Consider the following 19239-nt stretch of genomic DNA (forward strand, 5'->3'; position numbering starts at 1 on the left):
CTAGAATGTCTCCACCAATCCAGGAAAGGCCTTCTGGCTGTGTCTTGCTTCTTCCAGTTGTCAGACTACTTACTACTTCTCCCTCTTCTTTTGGCTGCAACCAGGACTAAAGCAGAAGTGAGAGTTCAAGTTTCAGGGCTGCTCTTCTAGCAAACAGGTTTGCCATCACTTCCAGCTGTGTCGGAACCTGCCACTTACGTGAGTACTACCTTATCTGTCTCCTAAGTAAGGTTTGCTGGTCTGGCACACATACTTTTGAGCAAAGATAACAAACAAGCAACCCAAACCAACAAAACAAAAATGCTGTCATGGAAGTCTCAGGCAGCCAAAGTGTTTCTATCAGAATTCCTCAGCTGTTGTGTAATTCTAGTTTATAAGTGGCCAGGAATATGTACACACACAAGAAGCTTACACATAGCAGCTATGTTTTTCATTTTAAGTCTTTTGGGACTCTGTAATTTTTTTTTTAACTCTGTGTATGTGTTAACTTGATAAAATGTTTTGGGAAAAAAATTTAATTGAGTCCAAGTAACAGCTGAGTTTTACACTATTACTGTCTACTTAGCTCTCCACCCTGCTCAGTGGCAGATTGGAATCCATCTTCTCTATCATCTGGAAAGGATGCATACTTTTTTTAAAGATTTTATTTATTTATTCATGAGAGATAGCAGAGAGAGAGAGAGGCAGGGACATAGGGAGAGAGAGAAGCAGGCTGCATGCAGGGAGCCTGATGTGGGACTTGATCCGGGGATTCCAGGACCACGCCCTGGGCCAAAGGCAGGTGCTCAATCGCTAAGCCACCCAGGCGTCCCTGGAAAGTATGCATACTATGTCTAAGGAAATTTTAGGGAATATATACATGAAAATTCAAGGAAATAATCCTGGGGTAGCCCCTCTCTCCATGAAATGGTCAAAAGAAGCTCTAGAAGTCCTATATGGAAGTTTAAAGCAGGATCTTGTTAGGGCTGGGGAGAATAGTAGAGGCTTCACCTTGCTTTGAGGTGATATATGCTAAGTTAATGTTATTACTTGGATTACTTGGTGGGAGAGATACTTATGGAGATGTAAGGAGGCTAAAACCTCCTCTGCACTGCTGTTTATATGGATGTAGAGCTTACATTTCAGATGAGACCTTAAATACTTCCAAGCCCAACTGGCCAGCCGTGGCACTTTCTTTCTTAGAAGAGTTTTCTGTGGCTTGATACAAACATCTGGACTCATAACTCAGCTCTTTCAATAATACAATTCTTTTACAAAGAATATTGTAAACCTGGAAAATAGATGTTGTGAAATGCTAAGATTACCGGAAAAAAATTTTGTTGAGAAGTCAATCTTATTATCTTTGATTGGGAGGATGCTGATATTTTCTTTTTGGTAGAACAGAATGGTTAGGCTCATTTTAAGCTCCAACTGACTGGTCAATTTTCTTTTCAATGCATATTTGAAAGATTCTAAATGTAGTGGAGGAAATAGTTTCAAAATTTCATCTTAATTGCACAATAATGGAAACAATTCGAATGACAGCAATTAAGGACTACCTTAATCATGGTGTAGCTTTTCACTGGAACGCCATGCAGCTCTTTAAAAAAAAAAAAAAAAAAAAAAAACATTTTTTAAAAAATGAGAAAGATCTCCATGTACTAACATGGAAAGACTTCAGAGTTTGTTGCAAAAAAAAAATTTAATGGGAAGAATAGTGTTATTCTAGGCTACCTGTTTTGTCAAAGTGATGGGGAAATAAGAACCTATAGTCATTTGCTTAAATACATGGAAAGAAATCCTGAAAAGATACATAGAAGTTATCATAGTTCCTCCAGGAAGTGAGTTGGGATGAAACTGGGCAGCAGTGAGATGAAGGTGGGAGGGGGCAGATTTTTTTGAGAAAAGGTGGGGAGCGGGGAAGGCAGAGGGAGAGAGAGAAAGAAAATTTTAATCAGGCTCCATGCCTGGCACAAAGTCCAACATGGGACTGAATCTCACAACCCTGAGATCATGACCTGAGCCAAAATCAAGAGTTGTGTGCTGGGATCCCTGGGTGGTGCAGGGGTTTAGTGCCTGCCTTTGGCCCAGGGTGCAATCTTAGAGACCTGGGATCAAGTCCCACGTCAGGCTCCTGATGCATGGAGCCTGCTTCCCCCTCTGCCTGTGTCTCTGCCCCCCTCTCTCTCTCTCTCTCTCTGTGTGTGTGTGACTATCATAAATAAATTTTTAAAAAAATTAAAAAAAAAAAAGAGTTGTGTGCTTAAAAGACTGGGCCACCCAGGCAGGGGGTAATTTTTCACTGTAATTTTTATGTTTTTGGAACTATTTGAAGACCTTCTCTAAAAAATTAAAATTAAGATAAAAGTTGCAACACTAAAAATAAAGTGTTTTAAACTACTACTTAACTTCTTCCTTCAGTTTAAGGAAACCTGATGCTAATCTGTAATAAGGGAGATAGCTGCCAAATGTGTGGGCTGTAACTTGCTGGCAAACAGCAGAGAAGGGTGGTTTCCTCCCTACTTAACCCCCACTGCCAAACAAAACAATAGTGAGGGGCAGTACTTTACTAATCCTGAACCCTTAGTAAAATCTTCTTAGAAACCCTTCACCTCAATTTTCCTGTATTTTCATGTTTCATATCATCCAGTTCTTAGCTGGTATCAATATAGATCTGCACTGTTCACAAGAATGTTCTGCAATGATAGGACATTTATTGTGTATCTGCAGTTACCTATAGGCATTAGCTACTAGTCACATGTGACTATTAAGCACTTGAAATGCAGCTAGTATTACTAAGAACTTATTTTTAAATAGTATTTAAATTAATTTAAATTTAATTAGCCACATGTGAACAGTGCAGGCAGTCATTTAAATCTGGTTAAGCAATAAAGGCACTTCTCAGGTCTACTAGAACGTTGAGCTATTGAAATAAACTATATACAAAGTTCTCTGTTCTGAAAACACCATCTATTTATTCAACAAATAAGCACATACTGTGGGCCAAACACTATGTTATTTCCCAGAGATAGTACCATGGACATAAGAGACAAAACACCCATCCTCATAGGACCTACATTCTAGTTCCAAAGATCAACAAACTATAGCCTGTGAGTTAAATCCAGTCCTCTACCTGTTTTTATACAGGCTGCAAAGCAAGAATAGTTTTAATTTTACATTTTAAAATACTTGAAAAAAGTCAAAAGAGGAACACTAATTTATGACACATGAAAATTACATGAGGGACGCCTGGGTGGCACAGTCAGTTGAGTGTCCAACTCTTGGTTTCGGCTCAGGTCATGATCTCAGAGTTGTGAGATCAAGCCCTGCATTGGGTTCCACCCTCAGTGGGGAGTCTGCTTGAGAGTCTCTTTCTCTCTCTCCCTCTGGCCCTCTGGCCTTCCCCTTGTGCTCTTTCTCAAATAAATAAATCTTTAAAAAAAAATTACATGAAATTAAAGTTTCAATATCCACAAATAGGTTTTGTTTGAAACACAGCCATGCCCATTTAGTCATAAATTGTTTGTCAATGGCTGCCGTCTCAACCAGAGTTGAAGTAAGCAGTTGCCAGAGAGAGACCATATGGCCCACAAAGCCATATTTACTATCTGAACCTTTACAGAAAAAGTTTGCCAACGCCTACTCCAGTGGGTGGGTAGTAATATGCAAGATGCCATGATAAGCACTTTGCATGCATTGTCTCATTTAATCTTTGGGACAACTCTCTGATAGAGGTTCTACTAGTCTCTACATTGGTAAAATGGGAAACTAGGATCTGAGAATGTGCATTTCTAACTAGCTTCCAGGTGATGCTGATCTGCTAGCTCACAGAGCACCACCTCTAGATCAGTGATTCCCAACCTTGATTGCACATTAGCATCCTCTGAGGAAATTTTTAAAAATATGATGCCCTGGTCCCACCCCCAGAGATTCTGATTTAATTGGTCTAAGACCCAAGAATACCCAGGTTTTTAAAAAACTATTTTATTTATTTATTCATGAGAGACACAGAGAAAGAGAGACATGGGCAGAGAGAAAAGCAGGCTTCCTGAGGGGAGCCTGAGGTGGGACTTGATCCCAGGACCCCACGATCACGACCTGAGCCAAAAGGCAGACGCTCATCCGCTGAGCCACCCAGGCATCCCTATCCAGGGATATATTTTTTAAATATTTTATTTATTCCTGAAAGAGAGAGAGAGGCAGAGACACAGGCATAGGGAGAAGCAGGCTCCACACAGTGAGCCCAACGTGGGACTCGATCCCGGGTCTCCAGGATCAGGCCCTGGGCTGAAGGCGGCGCTAAACTGCTGAGCCACCAGGGCAGCCCCATTACCCAAGTATTCTTTAAAATGCTTTCCTGGTGATTCAAATACACAGCCTTGGTTAAGAATCATGCTCTACTGAATCCTATTGAGCCACAGTAAAGAAAAAATTGAAGTGGGAATCCAAAGATGTGAGTTCTAGTTCTAACTCTGACATAACCTATTGAAGCTCCATTTTCTTTGCAGGTGAAAAATGAGGTGCTTAAGCCAGATGATCTCAGAGGGTTCAAGCTCAGTGATTTGTCAGGTCCTCACATAAACGGGTGGGATGGTCAGAAGAAGTACCCAGATCTCCCAGTGCATTGGGTGCAGCAACATGATGCCAAACACCAGGCCCATTTAGAATATAACTTATGGCTGAGATCAGTTATTAGTTATTGTTTGGCAATGTATCAATATAGAAACTCTTCCACATAGCCATGCTGCCTTCAGACCACACAGAGTTGCAATTAAAAATTATTTAATGATGGGACACCTGGGTGACTCAGTTGGTTAAGCATCCCACTCCTGATTTCAGTTCAGGTCTTCATCTCAGCCCTGCATTTGGCTCCATGAGTAGAGCCTGCTTAAGATTCTCTCTCTCCTTTTCCCTCTGCCCCTCTCCTCCCTCTATAAAAAAATGATTTAATGATTGTGAGAGTAGTATTTTATTACAGGGATTTTGAAAAATTACAGAAAGTATGAAGAAGAGAACCCTATAATCCCTACAACCATGTTTTTAACAACCTTGTTTATGAGACCTCAGCCAAGTAAATGGCATCATGATCAAATGATTTCCCACGAAGCAGGGAGGACTAGATGGCCTGGAGGGTCCTCTCACACAAAAGTCCTAAAGGTTAAAGCCCTATTATGACATCTCTGGTAAGTGCAGCTTCAAGTCTGGACTCAAAGGTTGTGTAGGCTCCTACTGGGAGCCTGCTAACTACAGCCTATAAATTAAAGTTTGATTTTTGACAGTTCTTTCATGTCTAATTGGTACTAGGTTACTCTCAGTTTCCTCACTTATGGATTATCCACTGTGGAAATTCTCCTTAACATGTCTGTACAACTTTTGAAATGCAGGTGAAAGATATCTTTGCTTTCACTGAGTGTAATTGAATGACTCAGATCTTTACTTCTTTAGAAATGCATATGGGGGGCAGCCCTGGTGGCTCAGCGGTTTAGCGATGCCTTCCGCCCAGGGCCCGATCCTGGAAACCCGGGATTGAGTCCCAAGTTGGGCTTCCTGCATGGAGGTGTCTCTGCGCCTCTCTCTTTCTCTCTCTCTCTGCGTGTGTCTCATGAATAAATAAGTTTTTTTTTAATCTTAAAAAAAGAAATGCATATGGAAGAAAATAAGATGTAGTACATAGTCAGGAGAATGAGTTGGGACCAGATAGTTCTACGTTCAAATCCAAACAATGCCTTTGTCTTGTACTGAATGTTTGTGTCTCCCTACAAATTCATATGGTGAAACCCTACCCCACAAAATGTGATGGTATTTGGAGGCGAGGTCTTTGGGAGGTAATTAGGTTTCGATGAGGTCATAAAGGTGAGGCCCCAATGATGGGATTAGTATAATTGAAGAGGAAGAAAAACCAGAGCTCTCACTCTATCTACCATATAAGGATGCAAAGAGAAGATGGTCATCCACAAGTCAAGAACAGAGCCCATACTGGAAAACTGAACTGGTTAGCACTTGATCTTGGACTTTCTAGCCTCTGGAACTGTGAGAAATAAATGTCTGTTGTTTAAGCTATCCTGTCTTTGGTATTTTGTTATGGTGGCCAGAGTTCACTAAGACAGCCTCTTATTAGTCGTTTTTTTCTGTCTGTAAACAGAGATGATAATATCCATTTCACAGAGTTGCTCTGAAGATTTAGTGATAATTCATATGTAAGTAAAGCACTAAGTACAGTGTTTGAAACATATAGAGTGCTCAGAGAATGGCACTCATATGATGATAATAAATAATAATAATAAAACTACGCTACTTTGGGGTATGGCTACCTTTGGGATAGAGACAAATACATGTCCCTTTGCTTATCTTTTAGATGGACTGGATTCTGTGGAAATCCTGAGTGCAAGCTCATCCAGCAAGACTTATATTAGCTCTAGTTACCATGCAGACATTATTTCGTGCCAAGTGTTTTCGGCGCCTGGCAATCCCTGGTTCTGTGAGAGTACTGCATAAAGATTATAGGACAGTGCCCCCTCAGAACTTTACCAACTATGAATCCATGAAACAGGAATTCAAACTGGAGATTCCAGAGTATTTCAACTTTGCTAAAGATGTCCTGGACCAATGGACAAATATGGAAAAGGTATGGAACAAGGGCCAGTCCAGCTATAGTTTCTCAGATGGAAGGGACTTTGCCCCCAGGGGATATTTGGCAATGTTTGGAAATAGTTTTGGCCAGGGATGCTGCTATATATCCTCTAATACACAGGACAGTCCCCCATAGCAAAGAATTATCTGGTTCAACATGTTAGCAGTTCCGTAAAGGTTAACTTCTTAAAAAAACAAAAAGTAGTAGTAGTATACAGGTCAGAAATGGTAGGGAATGAGGCATAGATAAAGCATGGAGAGAATATAAAGGGATACAAGAATTCTAACTTTTTGGAAGGAAAAACAATCAAGCTAAATGAGAAATAACATGGCTTCCAACAGCTAGAAATAAAGATGTCAGAGTTATTTCCACATATCCTGTGTGCGTCCTAACTAATAACCTGTGAATTTTCATCTGAAAAAAGATTCCACTGAGTCAGTTAAAATAGAATTTAGCTGCATAAGGACCTTGGTTTGTCTTTCCTCAGGCTGGAAAGAGACCTTCCAATCCAGCCTTCTGGTGGATAAATGGAAATGGGGAAGAAGTGAGATGGAGTTTTGAGGAACTGGGATCTTTGTCTAGGAAATTTGCCAATATACTTACTGAAGCCTGTGCCCTGCAAAGAGGAGATCGAGTAATTGTGATTCTGCCCAAGATCCCAGAATGGTGGCTTGCGAATGTAGCCTGTCTGCGAACAGGTTAGTAGTGTTGCAGCCTGATTACATTTACACTAGGCCGGATGGGAGATTTTCCAAAACATCTAAGTAATCATGAGACATTTATTTGGGTAGATTATTTGAGGTACATAATATAGTATTATTCTCAGGAATATTCTCAGGAACCTTAGAAATGTGTTGGAAACCCATCATATCTTTTGACCTAAACTATGAGTTGAGTTTCTCATAATGAAATTGGTTTATTAACCAAATGCCAATTAACAATTGAGTACCCTCTTACCTACCACTCTTCTCTTCCTATAGACCTGTGGTCATCTGGAACTCAGTGAAGCCACAAACTCAAAGAACCCACCCCAGTTCTTGTTTCATGCCTTTATTTCTCTCATGATTAACTGCCATTCATCTGGTGCCCAAAGCAAGCAGCTTACTCCTTCCAAATCAGTTCCTACATCTTGTAAATTTAACTTCCCACATGACTCTCGAGACCCTCTTCTTCTCCAACTCCATTGTCATTGCCTTACTTCACATTTACCATATCCTGAATGGATGTGCCCAAAAGTCTCCCTAATTCTGATCTTGTGTGTGCCCACACCTTACTCTAATCCCATCCATCCTCCATAGCTAGTGGTCTTTCTAGAACACATGTTTTATCCTGTCAACATGCTCCTTGACATTATTTAATCTCTCAATTACCTACTAGGTAAAATTAGAACTTCTTTAGATGTGACATGGAATCTTCCCTTCATTGTTATCTTCCTTTCCCTTCATTGTTTTCATATTCTGCGCTCCAACTATATCAAATGGTTTCCTATAAGGTTCACGATCTTTCTTATTTCCTGGATTTTGTGTACACTGTTTCCTGTGCTTGGAAAGCCTTTCCCTCACACCTAACCACCTGGACAACTTCTATTAGATTTTCAGGTCTCAACTCTAATCTCACTTCTCAGGCAACCCTACCCTGATGTCCCAATTCAGGTGCTTTCTTTATTGACCTGCCCTAGAAAATATGTATACATTTCTATTTTAGCCTGTACTATATTGTTTGAGTATACTATTTGTTCATAAATTTGTCTTTCCCCTAGGACTATGTATGAGTCTTTAAAGCCAATGACTATGAAAGAGTCATGTCTGTACCTCCAATTATTGGCATATAGTAAGTGCTCGGTAAAATATTTGTTGAGTTAATTAATATCCCTACTCTTATGAAAATTATGTTAAGTAAACATTCTTAATTCATCATAATTACTTGTCTTTGAGAGTTACAAGTTCTCATATCACATGTACATGTAAATTGTACACTGGAGTAGCCGGTCCCACTTTTACGTTTTTTTTTTTTTAAACAAAATGATAGTTTTCATGAACGCTGCTTAAGGCTGCTTAAGCTCATTGTCTTAGTCAAGGACTGTAGGATTGCCAGGACCAGAAATCCATTCATATTAGTTCAATAAGCAAGGAAAATTATTGAATGTCTACTGAAGAATCTTACAGAAAAAAAAAAAGTACACACAGAGCAACTGGTCTTTCTCTTATTCTTTTGCTCTGAAGCCCTATGGCTCTTGTCTGTCTCTCCTTCAAGCATCTGTTCCTTTGACTTCTTTCTGCTAGCACATGGTTTCTTTGTTCTTCATTTTGGCTGACGGGTGGTTTGGTTTGTTACACAGATGCCTTGGCCCTAACTCTGCATGTCCCAATCCACTCAGTCTCTTAAATCAAATACTTGAGGCAGAATCCGACTGGCATGGCTTGGGTTGGGCCAGTCAGATGTAGTCAGAGGGAGGCTCATCTGATACAAACATGGTTACTGGGGCTGCAGAAAGGAAGGCAGAGTCTCTTAAAAGGAAGAATAAAATGGAGACAGTAAATGGTAAATCTAATGTACTAACAATGCTGAAAATAAGCATTATCTACCACCTAGAGGGATGAGTGGATGGACTAGGCTTTCAAATTCTGTTGCCAAATTGAATTATGAAAATTACTTCTTTTGCCCATCAAACAAACTTCTGGAAAAACTTTGTCTTTTCATGTAGATCTGTTAACAGGGAGAAAAGGGGCTACTAGTGCCAGAGTCTTCTGACCCTTCATGCAAATGTATAAATTGATAACATCATTTTGTATACCTTATATCATAAACATGGTAATGAGAGTCTTCCCCCACAACTTAAAGTAACATTTTGTTCCCTGGCAAGAAACTATGTAATGCTCCCCAGAATGATTAATTTGGACAGAAAGTAATTTTAATAGATAAGACTGATCACTATTAATAAATAGGTTCTTTTAAAGATAGGATATGAGGGACGCCTGGGTGGCTCAGCGGTTGAGTGTCTGCCTTCGGCCCAGGGTGTGATCCTGGAGTCCTGGGATCGAGTCCCCATCGGGCTCCCTGCATGGAGCCTGCTTCTCCCACTGCCTATGTCTCTGCCCCTCTCTCTGTGTCTCTCATGAGTAAATAAATAAAATCTTAAAAAACATAAAGATAGGATATGAATAATACATTAGCAGAAATTAATTATCTAAGGGTGACGTGTTTAAATAAAGTGCTTCTACTAGGCATGAAACGCTATCAGTGGGCTTGTTTTTAGAGAGTGCCTTTAAATTAGAGAAAACTATTAGTCCACGGTCGGCTAATAACTTATCCCAGATGGAACATCTCTAAGGAATAACCTTGGAGTAAAGCTTCATAAACATTGCTGCGTTGCCTTATTAGAAAATAATGATATTCTGAAGAACTCTGTGTTTTGGTCTTGGTTGTCTGTCTCCTGAAGACCTCCACTGGAGGGGCTTGTCCTTTCCAAAATGGAAAGATGAGCTAATGTCAAGAGTCCAGGAATGACCAAGTATGTGTTCTTCAATCTTCCTTTCCTGATGTGATGCTAGGAAGAGTAAAAACCACTGGGAAGTACATACCTTCCACCCCTTTCTTTAGGGCCTGGACTTTTTTTTTAATTAAGATTTTATTTATTTATTCATGAGAGACACATAGAGAGAGGCAAAGACATAGGCAGAGAGAAAAGAAGCAGGTTCCCTCTGGGGAGCCTGATGTGGGGCTTGATCCCAGGACCCCAGGATCACGACCTGAACCAAAGGCAGATGCTCAACCACTAAGCCCACCCAGGTGTCCCAGAGTATGGACTTAAGAGTGGTAGAGCCTAACATATAGATATGGATACATGTAAATATAAATACAAATGTAGATATATTCTTGAAAGTTCATTAATCCTTTGAGGAAATAATAGCTAATATTTATTTGCACTCTTTACACATTTTACCTCATTTACTCCTCAATCTTATAGAATTGCCATTTTACAGATGCAGAATCTGAAACTTATGGAGATAAAGTGTTTTGTCCAAGGCCAAGCTATAAGACTGCTTGGCTCCAGGACAGACTTTTAACCATTATATACTACACTTAAAGAATAATTTACAGCAAGGAAAAGTAGATGCACAGAAAAGATGAATGCCTCAATCCTTCTCTTTGGAAAGAAATCATAAAACATTCATCTATATTTTAAAAGGTGCTGGACTAAAGTAGTTAAGTGTACAGCTCTAAGGTCAGGCTATAGGGTTCAATCCCTGCACTGCCACTTTCTACTCCAGTGATCTTTAGCAAGTTATTTATAGATTTTGTGTTTGGGGTTTTTTGGTAGTGATTAAATAAAACATGCAAAAACCTTAGAATAGCATCTGGCATTTAGCCAATAAATACGGGCAATATCACTCCTCAATCAAAATTCTCTTTAAAAAAATGGAAAAAAAAACTTTATTCAAGCTGAATGTTATGAATGGTCTTTAGATAGAAGAAAATTAACCAGCATTAACACACTTTCAGGGCAGCCCTGGTGGCTGAGCGGTTTAGCGCCGCCTCCAGCTCCGCCTCCAGTGATCCTGGAGACATTGGATCGAGTCCCATGTCGGGCTCCCTGCATGGAGCCTGCTTCTCCCTCTGCCTGTGTCTCTCTTTCTGTGTCTCTAATAAATAAAATCTTTAAAAAAAAAAAAAAAACACACTTTCATATTAGGTCAAAAGGGCCACAGGTATTGAGATCCCTTGAAAGGCAAAAGCAGAGTAATGAATGGAAGAGACTGGTAAACTGAATGGTAAACTCATTTTGAGACATAAAGAGTACACATAAGCAATCTATACTACTGTGACTAACATGATAAGGGAAATGCTTCCTTCTGTACATTGTTTCTCTTCTGCTCCCTTAGGAACAGTTTTAATTCCAGGAACTACTCAGCTGACCCAGAAAGACATTCTCTACAGACTACAATCTTCGAAAGCAAAGTGCATCATCACCAATGAAGTTTTAGCCTCAGCAGTAGATGCTGTTGCATCTAAATGTGAGAATCTGCACTCCAAGCTAATTGTATCTCAAAAACCCAAAGACGGGTGGGGGAACCTCAAGGAGATGATAAAGTGAGTGGCCGTAACTGCTGTAGAACAGCTTCCCCTCAAAGGAAAGGAAACACTGAAAAGATTCAATCCACAAGTGATCAGAAAAATGAAAACTGAAACAAGGCAAAGGGAACAACTGGTGATTATTGCTGCACTCATAATCTGCAAAGCTCTGAGGCAGCAAGGAATGTGGAGTGGTTTTTGTATGTTAGGACCTTGAAGGAAGCAGACTCTTTGACAGAAATTAGTTGTGTAAGAGGTTTATTAAAGATTTGTCTTGGGGTCAGCACCTATGAAGGAAGTGGAAGGATAGTGGGATTGAGTAAAAGAAGAAATTCATCTGCCATGCACTCCCAGCAAAACCTTCAGCCAATCCACTGGGACCTCTGGGGCTTGGACAGCCCTTCAGAGCTGTTCCCAAATAAAGCAAAGGTCCTGGCCTTTATATACTCATACTGATCAGTAACTGGGTATGGGCTCCCCCTACAAGGAGGGGTGACCTTGAGCAAGGCAGCTCTCTTCAGACTGAAGGAATCTCTAAATAGGGCTCCCAGCACTGGTGGGGAGTAAGTGCTTCATTCTTGCAGCAGGATCTGGGAGGTGCATTCATGGCACCAACCACAGAGCTGTTATCATCTCCCAGAGAAACTGATCATAATCAATTCTTTTGTGTAGGCTATATCATTTCCTTCCAGTTAGCAACACTTCAGGTTATAAATAAGAAGAACACTTAATGTTAATGTTAAAACCAAGTTACATTGATGTTCAGTCCCTGCTATGGAATGCTTCCAGGGGTTGCTTAGCACTCTTGCCAGGTATTGATTCTAACTTAGCTTTAGGTTGGCAACCAGTTCCCTCTCTAGAATGAACTTCCCACCTTTACTCAAGGATTTGGGAACATGTTTGCAACTAAAGACTTGTTCCTCCCTCCTCTAAAATAGCTAACATTTACTGAGTTCTTACCAAAACCCAAGTACTGTTCTAATTAGAAATGTTATAACTGCAACAATGGGTAGCATTTATATGGCATTGGTTAAGTGCCCAAAACTGTTCTAAGCATTTCACATATATTAACTCATTTACATGTCTCAATAACCTAAGGAGCAGGTACTATAGTAATACAGATGAATGAGGTCAAATGCTAGGATCTCGCAGAGCTGGGTTTCAAGCCCAGGGAGTCTGGCATCTGAGCTCACACTCCTAACTGCTATGTTTACTGCCTCTAGTGATGAGAGATTGGTAGGATATTCCCACCTTAGGTTTCAAAAGCAATCATATCTACAATAGAAGTGATAGGTTCACAGCTATAGGTACTATTTTTAAGAAAGAAAATGACAGAATCATAGACTAAATAGTTGAGCTTTGTTAGGCATTGAAAACAGCTTTTCTATAATTCTTGTGGCCTGGATGTTTCTAATTCTAATGTTTCTTTCTCAGTCCAATATTCCCAGAAAAAAAATCTCTATGCTTCTTAGACAGTGGGTGTGCAGAATTTACTTTCCTATAGCTGATTCTTGAACAATGTGGGAATTACCAACCGGCTTTATACCATTACCCATGACTTCTATTAACATACTTTCTTAAAAAAAATCACATTTGAAAACATCCACAGTTCTCACAAAGCCATGATTATAAGATCACACATCCCTCATTCTGCTGGTGGTATGATAAATTGTCTTAAGATTTTTTAAATGCTTCAGCTTTTCTTTATTATACAATAAAAAGCTATGAAGCCAGCTCTTATAAGTAGACTTTGATGACAAATTTAGTTTAATTCCAGAAAGCATGTAAGAAGATAAAGAGATGACTTTTACCTTGGAATTCAACCTAAATCATGGGGGCCTGATCCATGAGGTGAAGAGATCCGAGTAGATGGTTTCTTGAATTCTTTTCTGTGGTTAATAGTTTATGATGCCATGTGCAATGTGCAGAATCATTGTAGTTCTTCCTTTGTAGACACGCCAGTGACAACCACACCTGTGTGAATACAAAACACGATGAGATGATGGCTATTTACTTCACCAGTGGAACAAGCGGATCTCCTAAAATGACTGGTCACAGCCACAGCAGTTTTGGTTTAGGATTATCTGTAAATGGAAGGTACTTTCACACAGCTCCAGCTTCACATGCCAAAATTACAAAGATGATGATGCATTTATTGGTCTTTTAAATTTTGTTCTCCTTAGTTAAATCAGGACTATTCTTTCTTTTCCCAGGTTCTGGCTGGATTTGACACCTTCAGATGTGATGTGGAATACCTCAGACACAGGTTGGGCAAAGTCTGCTTGGAGTAGTGTCTTTTCTCCATGGATCCAGGGAGCATGCGTATTTGCACATTACTTGCCACGTTTTGAGCCAACTTCCATCTTCCAAGTAAGGAGAGCACAAGAGGTGACCATTTAGGAATGCTTTAGCCATCATTAAAGTTGTAATAGGACTAAGAGTTTACTTCTACATTGCAGACACTTTCCAAGTTTCCCGTCACAGTCTTTTGTTCAGCACCGACTGCATACCGAATGCTCATACAGAGTGATATGACCAGGTAAGAAAGGTTGGTAAACAGTCACTTAGTGGGAGTAGGGGAGAGGAAGAGGAAGCCATAAGATAAAGCATCTTTCTGCCTAAAAACATCGTTCCACGCTAGTAGGTAGGGAATTTAGCAATCTCTTCTCCCCCTTCTCCTTTGTGCTTTTTGTTAAGTCACCATTGGTACATCCAGGGCAGGCACTCCCAAGCGAGGAAAGGAAAGGGAGGGCTCACCCATGGGTATACCCCTGAGCCCAGTAGTTATGGATAAAAAAGTGTTTAATCTTTTGGATGACAAATGTTACCTGAGCTGAGAAAGTAGAGGAATGACCCCTTTTTGGAGCCCTACCCCAGCAAATAGGAAAAGGGGTGAATGTCTTTTGCTCTATTACTGATTCTATTTGAAAGGGTGCATTGGTAAATATTTTTAAACTGTCAAAATTGTTAAAACTTTTTGAATACGAAATATTTCATATGACATAAAATTCAATAGGTACATAAGAATGTAGAGTGAAAGGTCTTTCTCTAAGCCCCGTCCTTGGTCTCCATTATCCTCCCTGAAATCTGTGCAAACAAACCAATATGCCAGTGTTCTCACCCTCTCTTTTATAAACATAAATAGAAACATAATATGTTCACAGTCCTGTACTTTCCTCTTATTTGCCTAACAATACATCCTGGAACTGTGTGCTATCCAGTTCTATCCAATATGGTAACCACTTGCCATATATAGTTATTTAAATTTAATTTTAATTAATTAAAAATTCAGTTCCAAAGTTGCACTAGCCATGTTTCAAGTGCTCAATAGCCACATAGGGCTAGATAATACTGCAGTGGATAGTGCAGATAAAGAACACTTTGATTGTGGCAAAAGTTTCTACTGGAAAGCACTGTCTAGGAGCTTACTTATTTTTTTATTTTTATTTTTTAACAGCTCTACAGTATTCCATTGCATAATATTCTACAGTCAATTTAACCACACAATTGGTAAAATTTTAATCACTGGTTTAAAATGTTATCATGCAAAACCTTCCCTGAGGATGACATGGCTTTTTTTTTTTTTCAACAGATCACACACTCCCCCCCAAAAAAGTGGGAAAAAATGGATGTCTTGGGAGTCATTTTATGATGTTAGAATGGTTTGTTTATTTTGTATTGGAGAGGGGAGGAAAGGAGGAAGGAACAAAAACGTACCTTATATTGAATTTCATTAGAAATAATTCTAATTTTCATTTCTCTCCATTTTTTCTCCTAAATTTAATTTTTCTGTTTTGTGAGAAGCTATAAGTTCAAAAGCTTAAAGCACTGTGTGAGTGCGGGCGAACCAATCAATCCTGAAGTTACTGAACAATGGAGAAAAAGGACAGGTCTGGATATCTACGAAGGATATGGACAGACTGAAACGGTATAGGATCTCATTGAAAAGACAGGGCTGGACTTAGTTGGATGAATAAAACCTGTAAATAAATATAAATAATTGGTAAATAATTTTTAAAATAAGTGTTTATTATATGCTTATGATTGAGGGATAGGAGGTAGATGAGTGATTAGAATAGTTAAAAAAAAAAGTTGAGGGGACAGCCTGGGGTGGTTCAGCGGTTTAGTGCTGCCTTCAGCTCCGGGCGTGATCCTAGAGACCCACAGGTGTGGATGAGTCCCACATCGGGCTCCCTGTATGAAAGCCCGCTTCTCCCTCTGCCTGTGTCTCTGCCTCTCTCTCTCTCTCATGAATAAATAAATAAAATCTTAAAAAAAAAAGTTGGGGGACTCCTAGGTGGCTCAGTGGTTGAGCGTCCGCCTTTGGCTCAGGACATGATCCCTCAATCTCAGGATCAAGTCCCACGCAGGGAGCCTGCTTCTCCCTCTGCCTCTATCTCTGCCTCTCTCTCATGAATAAATAAATAAAATCAGAAAAAAAAAAGTTGGGAGGGAAGCTAGTTGCAAAAAAGTTCTGTAACAGACACAGTTGTTCACGCATTCATTGAGAAAAACCACTATAGAGCTGATCAAAGTGAGAGCATTAAAATATATTTTAAGTGAAAGAATGCTAGATCTATAGAAAGATTCCCCTATAACTCTCTTAGGGCTGCCTCAAAAATGGAGAATGCTGAGTTCCTTGTTACTTGAAATATTAAGAGTTCACTAGATGACTCCTTGGCGAATATACTCTTAAAAAAGGGTTATTTAAGGAGCTCGTAGAAATAAGAATAAGAAGAAATCCTAGGGGAAATGAATAAACTACTAATAAAAGTGTAAGGAAGAGGAGGCATACAATGGAGCAGATAAAGGAAAAGCTGAAAGAAGTTTTTCATAGCGTGTCTTTTTATAATGCTTCTATTTTTAAACCATAAGAATGTAGTACCTGGTCAAAAATTAAAATATCAAAAATAAAATTGACAGATGTATTAAATAGAAACAACATAACAAGTATCATGCTAATATGGGTACAAATATTTTCATAAATATGAATATTTTAGTAATTATCAATTTATTAAGTGTTATAACTTTAAGTATTTGATTAGCATCTATCTTTACACTCCACAAGAGCAGAAAATTTGTTTTATTTTGAGCCTTGGTCATCATGAGTTCTCAATAAATATTTGTTGAATGAATGCATGGTGGATGAATAAATGAATTTTAAGTTTCTTATAACGTTACTTGACTCTTTCTCCTTCTGTTTTTTTTTCTTTTCTCTCTCTCTCTGTCTTTTTTTCCTCTTTCTCCTTCTGAACTAGGTGCTGATCTGTGGAAATTTTAAGGGGATGAAAATTAAGCCTGGCTCAATGGGAAAGCCGTCTCCTGCTTTTGATGTTAAGGTTTGTACACCCCTTCCAGGAGAATTTTTAAGGACCCAATCGGTTTACCACTTAACAGCACTCTACCCTCCCCAACACTCCTAGTTTTGGTGATGATTTCATGTTACTTATATGATATCTTAATTTCCATGTAATGGAAATGGATTAGAGACATTAGTTTAGTGGTCTCCACTTTTTTTCTTGCAAAGCAGTTTCTTGTACCAAGCAGTTCTAGGCATTTTATAAATATTAATCCATTTGATTCCCTGAAAGAACCTATGAGAGACATACCAACATAAGAACCATTCTAGAATGGCTGAACGGGAAGTAGGAGGTACAGGCTCCCAGTTATAGAATGAGTAAGTTACAAAGATAAAACACACAACATAGGGAATTGAGTCAATGGTCAATGGTTATATAATAGTATTGTATGGTGACAAAAGGTAGCTAGCTATATTTGTGGTGAGTATAGAAAAATATATAAACTTGTTGAATCACTATGTTGTACACCTGAAACTAATGTAACATTGCATTTCAACTGTACATTAATAAAAAATAAAAAAGAACCATTTTTTATATATAGCTATTTCACATAGCTAGTAGCTACTAGTGCTGGGATTCAATCCCAAGCAATCTGGTTCCAATATCTGTACTCTTAACCACAGCACTATACTGCCTTTCTGATAAGAGAGGTCAAGACCTTCTAAGGGGTTCAAGTAGGTCAAAGGAAGCTACAGTTTATAGTAGCTGAAGTATCTTTCTCCTTTCCCAGGCCTGCCTGGCCATTTCCTGGCTCTCTGTAACCATGACCATTATTACCACCTGGTCCCTAAGGAGCATCCTATTATCCAATCTGCATACTTTGTACAGGGTTAGAATGGTTCTCAGATCAGCAGACGCAAAGCTAGGTATAGCCAAAGGAACTGACACTAATACATAAGAGAAAACCATAACATAGTATCAAAAACACAAAATGGATGAATTTACAGAATGAGGCACTCAGCACCAAACCTAAATGAGGGTAAGTTATAAATTAAATCAATGTTTCCCAAGCTTTTCTGATCATAAGGATTACATGGACGCTTGTTAAAAAATACTTATTCTCAGGCCCCTTCTAGGTAGGACCCTGAAATCTGTATTTTAAACAAGGATCCCACTTCTTATGATCAGAGAGGAAGTTTGAAATGGATTGCTGATGTCAGTTTATATAATAAACCAGATGTGGGTTCTTCCCCTTGCTTTATGAGAACCTTGTCTAAAGATAGGCTTGCCTGGTGGTTCAGGTCTGGCTTTGAGCTTCATGAACTGAGTGTCTTTGGCTGAGTGTCTCTAGAGAGGTTATTAAAGTCTCAGTTTCCTGATTTGTAAAATAGGGACAAGGGTGACCAACTTGTCCCAGTTTGCCTGGGACTTGACTTGGTTTTAGAATGAAAAGTCATACATCTCAGGGACACTCTCCTGCCTCAGTCCTGGGTAAACCATGATGGCTGGTTGCCCTAATAATAGAACTGATACCATAGGTTTTTTGTGAGGATTAAATGAGATAATATCTCTAAAAAGCATACCAAAGTACTTGGCACATAATAAAGGTCTGAAAGAGAGGCCTTTATCATCATTCATCTCTCCCTTGGTACCTAGGGAGAGTGCTGTAATAATGCTAACCAAATAAGACTGTTATAAGAACTAAGGAAAACAGTGCAAGTTAAGTACTTAGAACTGTAGTATTTCTTACTTGGAATGCAGTCAGTGCTTATGAAATGCTAGCTACTATTAGGTACTTCAGGGAACCAGAAGGACTGGGAAAAAGGTAAGAAAGCTAGGCTTCTGGCATACTCATCAGTGTCTCAACCAGAGAACATTCCCTTTTCCCTGCTTACTAATATTGGGCTCTTGAAATAAGGTTTTATTTGTTCCAAAGTTAAACAAAGTTTGAAAACCAGTAATGAAATATTTACTTGAGAGTAAAAGACAGTCAAGACATATTGCAAATGATAAAAGCAGATTATAAAAGTGTATTATAAAGTGATCCTATTTTTTTCCTATGTTTATATTGTCTCAAAAGATATCACCAAAAGGGCGATTAATGTTAGACGGTAGAATTAAAGACGATTTTTACTCTTCACAATTTGCTAACTTGCAGTTTATATTTTGTACTAAGAATTTAAATAAACACATTTCTCTTGGGAATTTAAAGTACACTTAAAATTTTTTTTGAAGTCTGTAATGTTAAATGGCAAA

At 39.0% G+C, this 19239-nt stretch overlaps 1 protein-coding gene across 3 annotated transcripts in view; it reads left to right on the forward strand.

The window, feature by feature from the left end:
• Positions 1–19239, forward strand: part of ACSM3 (acyl-CoA synthetase medium chain family member 3) — a 25179-nt gene continuing 5940 nt past the window's right edge. Inside the window, exons 1-9 of one of the 3 annotated variants that reach the window (XM_072836067.1) lie at positions 1–198; positions 6335–6604; positions 7098–7308; positions 11494–11701; positions 13637–13780; positions 13897–14053; positions 14143–14222; positions 15488–15611; positions 16942–17022. In XM_072836067.1, the coding sequence (XP_072692168.1) occupies positions 6404–6604; positions 7098–7308; positions 11494–11701; positions 13637–13780; positions 13897–14053; positions 14143–14222; positions 15488–15611; positions 16942–17022 (1206 nt within the window). In that variant the 5' untranslated portion in view covers positions 1–198; positions 6335–6403. Of the gene's footprint in view, positions 199–5841; positions 5972–6334; positions 6605–7097; positions 7309–11493; positions 11702–13636; positions 13781–13896; positions 14054–14142; positions 14223–15487; positions 15612–16941; positions 17023–19239 lie in introns of those variants that run through there. The other 2 variants (XM_072836065.1, XM_072836066.1) reach the window with 2 other exon arrangements.

Source organism: Canis lupus, chromosome 8, assembly GCF_048164855.1.
Source record: "Canis lupus baileyi chromosome 8, mCanLup2.hap1, whole genome shotgun sequence".
Classification (NCBI taxonomy): Eukaryota; Metazoa; Chordata; class Mammalia; order Carnivora; family Canidae; genus Canis; species Canis lupus.